General features: G+C 30.9%; 1 protein-coding gene across 1 annotated transcript; it reads left to right on the plus strand.

Annotated features, from left to right (window-relative positions):
* Positions 1 to 3,904: 3,904 nt before the first annotated feature.
* LOC126715708 (cytochrome c oxidase subunit 6b-2-like) lies at positions 3,905 to 6,957 on the plus strand. Its single transcript, XM_050416459.1, has 4 exons — positions 3,905 to 4,064; positions 5,111 to 5,205; positions 5,293 to 5,374; positions 6,682 to 6,957. Exons 1-4 carry the CDS (start codon positions 3,918 to 3,920, stop codon positions 6,733 to 6,735), a joined length of 378 nt encoding a protein of 125 aa, XP_050272416.1. The 5' UTR covers positions 3,905 to 3,917; the 3' UTR covers positions 6,736 to 6,957.
* The last annotated feature ends 1,915 nt before the right edge of the window (positions 6,958 to 8,872 follow it).

Below are 8,872 nucleotides of genomic sequence, written 5' to 3' on the forward strand. Positions count from 1 at the left end.
TCTTTCTACCTTTTTTATTTTCCCAACATTTTCAATCTTCCCTAAACTTAGTGATTTCTTGTGGGGTACATGATGCATGTAACTCTATTATTATGTATTCACACTAAAATAATGAACGCAGGTATGATGCCAACTTGTCTAGCATACGATTAAGGACAACAACACTAAAGCCTTATCTAAAATTTTGGGGCCTTAAGTTGCCTCTTTGGATTGATCCAAAAAAATAAATGTTGTATCTTTGGATGGAGGAAAACTGAATCTACCATCTAAATCATTACTATCAATGTTTCTCTATTTCTTAGTATCCATTCCAATAAGAGCTTATGCTCACATATATATATATAGGGGTGTCAATTCGGGTTAGTGTGTCGGGTTCGTGTCGTGTCGAGATAGGGGTATTAGACTAAATGGCTCAACCCTAACCCGACCTATTTAATAATCGTGTCAGGATCCTTCAACCCTAACCCGACCTGTTAATAAAGCGGGTTGACCTGACCCAACCCATTTGACACGTTTAATAAACAAATCGTGTTGGGTTGACACGAATGTAACACAACCCATTTCAACCTGCATAATATTGAATATAACATCCATCTATAAATTATTATTTTTTACATCCCAAAAACCAGTGCATACACTTTATGTCTTCGACCCACATTCAAAATAATATAGTTCAATAAAAATATAACATTCATCTAGAAATGAGTTCTTTAGACTCCAAATGAAGTGCAACACTTCAACCCAAATTCAAAATAACATAGTTCAACAAAAATATAATATCCTTGGAACTCGCCAAATGCTAAGTATCAATATTGAAAGAATTTGAGCAAATAGTAGACTAATTCTGACTATGACCACGATTATTATCCATAGATTCTTTGTTGATGTCCAAGTTCATAACATCTTCCACAAGCTCATCCAATTTCATTTGTACAAGTTCTATGCCAAAAAAAAAAAAAAGTATTAGTAGTTACAAAATATGATCATGCCTCAACAGTTTGACAAGAACTAAATAATAATAATGTAAGAGTAATAATAACTAATGAAACAAATAAGATTACCTTTTTCATTTGTAATTACTTACTTTTCTTTTTAAATTTAAAATATATGTTGGATATAAAAGGTATTTGAAAAATCTAAAATAAAATAATTATTTATTTGTTATACGAGTTAAACGGGTTGTGTTAAGTGGGTCATTTTGGGTTTGACACAAATAAATTGGCGTGTCAAACGTGTCTATTGCGGGTTACGCGGGTTGACCCGCTTATGACACGTTTCTTATTGTGTCGCTTTCGAGTTGACCCGTTTATAACCCAAACCCATTAAGGCCTAACCCTAACCCGAAAAAAACCGTGTTGGGTTCGTGTCGTGTTCGCGGGTTGGGTCGAACATTGACACCCCTATATATATATATATATATATATATAGGCGATAGAGACTGAAGCAACTAAAAGAAAACAAAGCCATAAAGTAGATGGCTTAGTTTCAACAATAGCCATGAATTTGGAAAAAAAAAATCACACAACAAGCCATCGGTCATTATAAAACTACTAGTAAGTGACACTTGTTATGTATGAAAAAAAATTAATATAATAAGATTTTTTTTTTTCACATTTATTTAATTTTCAAAATACAAATTTTGATAATTATGCCAATTATCAATACATGTTTATTAAGACTGTACTAGTAAATGAAACTATATATTTTACCATTTAAAAAATATATGATATGCCAAAATTTTAATGAAATATTTAAATATAATTTATAATTTAAATTAAATTTATAAAAATATAAAATAATAATCTATAAAATTTTGAAACTTCAAAAGCTTAGGTAATATTACAAGATCAATAAAAAGAATCATTCAAGGTTTCGAGAGCATTATGGTCATTTTTTAGGTTCTAAGGGTATTTTGATCATTTTTTAGGTTTTGAGGATATTTCGGTAATTGTTGAGAGTTTCGGGGAAATTTTGGTCATTTTTAAGTTTCATAAGGTATTTTGATAATTTTATAGATTTCAAGGGTATTTCGAAATTATTTAAGGTTTCAGGGTCATTTCAGCCATTTTTAAGATTCTAAGAGTATTTCGGTCAATTTCTAGGTTTAAGATGCATTATGGTTGTTTTTTAGGTTCTAAACGCATTATTGTCACTTATTAAGTTACAAGGTCATTCCAGTCATTTTTTAGGTTTCATAGTCATTTTGTTAGTATCTAAGAGAATTTCAATTAGGATTTGGGTTTAGAGAGTATTGCAGTAATTTTTTTTTTAAGTTTTAGGATCATTTTTTAGGTTTTAAGGATAATGGAACGTCGAATGTGATAATGAAACCATCAAATGTGAGAAAAAAAAAATAAGGGAACTATTGAATGTGACAAAAAAATTGTCAAATGCAAATGTGAGAAAAAAAGAAAGGGAACTACTAAATGTGATAAAAGAACTGTCACATGTGATGTTGGAATTGCACAATATGACGATAGAACCGTCAAATGTGAGAAAAAAAAAAAAAAAAAACCACCAAATGTGATAAAAGAACTGTTACATGTGATGTTGGAATTACACAATATGAGGATGAAACAGTCAAATATGAGAAAAAGTAAGGGAATCACCAAATGTGAGAAAGAACAGTCACATGTAATGTTGGAACTGCATAATGTGAAGATGAAACAGTTAAATGTGAGAAAAAAAGTAAGCGAATCACCAAATGTGAGAAAAAACTGTCACATGTGATGTTGGAACTGCACAATGTGAAGATGAAACAGTTAAATGTGAGAAAAAAAGTAAGGAAACCATTGAATGTGACAAAAGAACTGTCACATGTGATGTTGGAACTGCACAATGTGAGGATGAAATCGTCAAATATAAGAAAAAAGTAAGGGATCTATCAAATATGAGAAAAGAACTGTCACATGTGATGTTGGAACTGCATAATATGATGATAGAATCGTCAAATATGGGAAAAAAGTAACCTGATATAACAAGTTACCTACTAGTGGGTACCATACCTCCTTTTTTTGGGGGTACCATAAAATTATCCATTCTTAACACACATATCAAATTTCATGTCAATTAGATGTAATTTACTATTTGATTTATAAACTTTTTTTTATGCATAATTTTATACTATAAAATTTTGAAATTTAAATATTTGATTAATGACATAACTAATGATCCTTTTGATTTTCTTAAATTTTTGTAAGCACAAAGAATATAAGAAGAAAATATAATCCAATTGTAGATTTATCATAATTCACATCCAATAAAAATATATTGAGTGGAGTTGTAGGCCGGCTACAACCAAATTTGTTGTCAAATTTTATCCATAATAAAATATCATGCTTTTCATTAAAAAAAAAATCAGGCTAACCTTTTTCATATATATATAAAAAAAAAAACACAGAAAACAAAATTGACACATGCTAATGTGGCATTTTTTTAACGGTAGGTAAAAAAGTAATGTTAATAGTAAGTTCAAATGAGAATCATTAAAAACTTGCCAATTAACATGTAAAAAATGTTGTCAAATTTTTTGTGTATGTATCACTAAAAAAAAAGTAATGATATAGTCACAAACTATTTTACAATATTTTTACAAATTGCATTAATTCTCATTTTACCCCATCACTAACATCAATTATTCATTTGTCAATTATAATGATACAGTCAAAAATAATTTTACAAGCGGTCAAATTCTTATTGATTCTCATCATTTAGGTCTATCAAACTCCGTTAGCATTATTTTTTTTTACATAGCAATAATAAGCAACATTTTTACAAAATTCTTATTATTTCTTATCTGAGGCCTGACATCATATTTTACTTGCCTACAAATCACCTTATATCGAATAATTTGTATTTCTGGCATTTTCCAAAAAAAAAAAAAAAAAAAAATTCTTAGTGGGCCCTTCATTTTCTCAATGGAATGGTATGACAGTATCATTATTCACCGTACGAACCGGAGTGAAAGCCCGACCCATTCCTTATATTCCAAAATTTTTTCAATCAGAGCCCACCATCGTTTCTCGCTCAATTGCTCTCCTTTGATCGGACCACTCATGGCGGAGGTACTCTCTCTCTCTCTCTCTTTCTCCTCTGTTCTGTTTGGTTGCCGTGAAACCTCAAGAAAATAGCTTAAAGTTATTTATTTATTTTTTTTTTTAGGGGTCATTTCAAAGTCTGAAACTTTGTTGGCTCGTAGTGATTGCTGATTGGAACTTTCATTTCACTTCCATAATTTTATGAATCTACGCTTGTTTGGTTGTTCTTTTTTTCTAATTTTTTCTGGGTATGATTTAATACTTTCTAGTGTTAAAAAAAATAATTAATATTGAATCATTGGATGCGTGAGTATTTTTTCCCCTTAGAAGTTTAAGATTTCTGAGATTATTGATTTAAAAAGCAAAGGAATAGAATTCTGAGGTTAGAGTGAATTTGGTTGAAACTGTAGTAATATGGGTTTGATTTGATTTAAGTTGTTGGGGCTTGTAGTGGTTGTTTATTGCCATAGATTTCATAGAAAATAACTAAGATTGAAATGCACAACATGGTCTTAGTATTGTTTATGGTCATAGATTCTAGGATTCAACCAATTTTCTTAAAATTGTCAAACTGGAATTGTAGATGAATTGCATTTAAGAAATGTGTGTGCTTTTCAATCTGCTAGAGTTTTTATGTCCAATTGCAAGGTGGTCTGTAAATGATTTACCAACTTTTTCTGAATGCTGTGAAGTCAAGATTTTTGTGAATTGACTCTAACAACTGTATGCATCTCCATGGCCTTTTAGAGATGTTACAATTGTTTTTGAAATATATAATGCTGGGTTAGCAATTTGAAAGTATTGTTATATGGTGCTGGTGCATTTATTCATGTTTCTAAAAATGCATATCTAAATATAAAAACAAAGTGATACCCACTAGAATGTCATATGGATCAGAAGTGCTTAAGTTTAGATATGTTTTCAATACTCATGTATTGGTCTAAATACTGAGTTTTATCAACTTTTTGTGACTATAGTGATTAGCTTGTGATAAGTTAATCGTTTTTCATTTTTTTTGGTCTCAGTTGTTACATATTTTTGACTTATTCAATTTTTCTGCTATTTACTCTCAGATTGAAGTTGAACTGAAAACAGCCCCTGCTGATTTTCGATTCCCTACAACAAATCAAACCAGACATTGTTTCACACGCTACGTTGAGTTTCACAAGTACATTTTACTAACTTTCAATTGGGTTCAACAAAACACTTACTGGCAGAGTTCTTTTTATTTATGAAAAAAAAATTTCAACTGCAGGTGCTTGGCAGCAAAAGGTGAAGAGTCTGGTGCATGTGAGAAATTTGCCAAGTATTATCGTTCTCTTTGCCCAGGTGATTGGGTAAGTAGTCTAGCTTTGCAACTGGCAAAAACATTTCTTAATTGTGCACTTATTAAATACCAGCATTTATGGCAACATTTTTAATAAAGAGATTAGATTTTTTAAAGTCATGAAGCGTGTTATAAAGCATAACTTACAGGTTCTCAAAAAAAAAAAAAAAAAAAAAAAAGCATAACTTACATAATCACGCTCTTTTTTGAACTTTTCTGCTCTGGTTCATCTTAGATTGTCCAATAAGGAGACCATATTCAGTTAGCAGTTGGTGTTACATTTAACTTATTGACTTGTAAGAATCTGGGATGTTTGAATAGCATGATGAAACAAAGTTAAACTATTGCTAGTATGTACTTATACCTCCTTCCAATCAACAATCCAAAACCTCTTTTCCATGTCAACTGTTAAGTTACTTTTATGCCTTCTGTCCCTCGCCTTTCTTCCTTTAATAAGTTTACAGACACACAAATTCACAACCTTTTTCACAATCTTCTGAGGTGTCTTGCCACTATGGACCCATGTGAAAGTGGCAGCAGTTGTGAATTTGTGCATTTGTAGAAGAACCAGTCTTCCTTAGCCCTTAGGTATCATAAAATATTTTCTTTTGATCTGTATAGATCAAGTCAGTTAACCTTTTCCAGTATTATAGTCAATCTAAGCTGCTTATAGTCCTCTTTTTGCTCTTATTTCAATATTTATGTACTCAATGTCCATGCATCCTGACATTTGCACTTTCCACAAATTTATAATGCACTGCAAGGGGTTTTTCTTTGAAACAATTATGGTGAAGATTGCTTATAACTTCATGCCTTTTAGGGCGTACTGGTCAATTGTTCAAGAGCATTGTAACTTTGAAATTGTTGAGATATTACACGGGTGACAAGTCATTGGTATACATGATCAAACATCATGCCCTTGAAGTTGAAAATTTTTGTACTTGATAATTTAGTGGGACAGAGTTGTGAGGATTATGGAAGGATGTAGAAAATGGTGGGAAGTTTGGATCCAGTTAAGATTTATTTTAGGTCTAAGAATCATTCATAGTTTTTTGTTCCCTAGATCCTCAGTATTGTGTTCTACACCAAAATTACCATTGAAAGCTTTTTATAATTTAAAATTCAGTAGCTTGGACAAAAGTTGTCTGTCTTTGAAGAACCATAATGTCCTTTGGTTGTTCTTTTCTATCCTATCATCTTCCATACCATAATATCTCTTACCCTGTATATTTTCTGCCGTCCTTGAATTGGTAATCTGTTGCATATGGAATGGAAATCTAAATCATTTTACCATCTTTTGATCTGAAATTGCTGCAGGTTGAGAGGTGGAATGAACAGAGGGAGACCGGGACTTTCCCTGGGCCTCTTTGATGTCACAACAGTGCCTTGGACGGTCCTTCTGTAACTTGATTGCTCTTTTCATTTCCTTCAAGTTATTTACAATGTCTTTCATCTGATCCTAGTGGAATAATAAGGCACCAAGTGAATTTCCTTCTAGTTTTTTGAACATTAATCTTTTACTATTGCTTGGATTATTTTGCTTCAGAACTTGAAATGACTGGTGCCATTTATTAATGTCTGAATTTGGTTTGAGCGGATACTGTTCTATCTCCACATATTAAAAACATAACCCTAATTGGGTTAGTTTGTTTTTCTTTAACCTAGAATTGAGCCAAGCTGGTTGGTTCTTAAACATGCATATCTAATTAATGTAATGACCCTAATTAATTCGATGATAGAGTTCGAAACCAGACAAAATTAAACTAGGATGAGAATCCTTGTCCTTTGAAGTTGAACCCTGCATTTGCAAGATGACTAATTGTTCAACAAAGGAATAGGCCAGAATCTGTGTGGGCCTAACCATGCCAAAGCAAAGCCATTGAGATCAGGTTAGATTGATTTGTGAACTCTTAAAGGGAAGGCGTATGTATAAATAAAGAACAAGTAAAACAACCTGAGGTACATGGAGTTAACTAGCACCAAGCTATGAAAAGAGAGAACATTGGCATATATCAAACTGTGGGAAAAAAAAAAGAAAAAAGAAAAAGAAAAAAACCCTCATAATGAAATTACATGCTTATTTGTCATCTCTGTAAAAAAAAAAAAACAGAGTCTTAGCTGATTTCGTTATATAAGACTTGTCTAGATTCTACATGAGAGAGTGCCAAACTAGAGGGCGTACCCATACAGTTCTCCTTTTGAGGAAATAAAGAGAAAGCAGATTATGTTCTGGCTATTCAAATGTGTCTACATGTGTTCTTTTCTCCACATCCATGGCTCTATCTATAAAGGATCATCATGACTTGTTATGGAAGACCATTTTCGAAGATCCTTCTTGTCATGATTGATGAGGAATAATGGTTGCAACTATTGACACAATTCTAAGAACTTGATTAGTTCATAGGTTGCTTGACCCAGATCCTATGAATTCTCTTTAATAGTATATATAATTAATTATTTTATAATATGCAAACTAAAAACTTAAAGTTACTTTTTAGATATTACATTTAATTCTCCCTAATAAATTATAGGAAAAATGCTAAAGACACTATAAATTTTTCGGATTTGGCTTACTTGTAGTAATTTTTAAATTGGAGGTCTCATTTTATTTTAAATACACAATATCAAGTGATAGTGAGTTTTAATTTCTACATTTTATTTAGTTAGTGGGTGATGTGACAGTTTTTCATTAAAACAAAATGAAATTCCAGTTAAAAAAGTACTAGAGGTAAGCTAAACTCAAATTTTACTTCATAATTTATAACCTGATGTGGAGATGAATAGATTTGGGGGATTTCAAAACATAATAAATGAATATCAGAACTAATTTTTGTAATTGGTGATACACTAATTTGTAAATATTATGTGACAAATTTTGTTGTATACCTATGGTCCGTTTGGATACAGCTGAAAACTGAAAACTGAAACTGAAAACTGAAAAATACTGTAGCAAAATAATTTTTAAATATGTAAATAGTATCGTGGGATCTATTTTTAATGAAAAAGTTGCTAAAAAGTGTATTTTGTGGGACCCATAAACAGTGTATAAAAACACTGTTCAGAAAAGAAAAATCAAAAAGTTACGCCTTGATGAGTTTGGGTATTTATAAACTATAAAAGTCTTTCTAATATTTAGAAAGACTTTTGTAGTTTATAAATACCCAAACTCATCAAGGGGTGCTACCATATTAAAAGTGTTGACTACTTGAAGACATGGCAACCAACTTGTTCAGAAACTACCAATACATCAATGTTTTTGTTTTCTTGACTACAAAATGCTTAGACTCTAGAATTGAAAAATATAATATTTTTTAATTATTTTTATTTGATTTAATAAATTCATATTTAAGAAAGAAAATATGGGTTAACTATATTTGTATGTCTTGGTGTTGAAATAACATAGAGAATGGAGAACATTTTATGTTTTGAAAATTTTTTTTTCTTCTTTGCCTTTATGTATGTATTTTTTTTTGGGTGATTATAACGTAATATTAAGTATTTCTAAACG

This window comes from Quercus robur, chromosome 2 (genome assembly GCF_932294415.1).
Source record: "Quercus robur chromosome 2, dhQueRobu3.1, whole genome shotgun sequence".
Taxonomy (NCBI): domain Eukaryota; kingdom Viridiplantae; phylum Streptophyta; class Magnoliopsida; order Fagales; family Fagaceae; genus Quercus; species Quercus robur.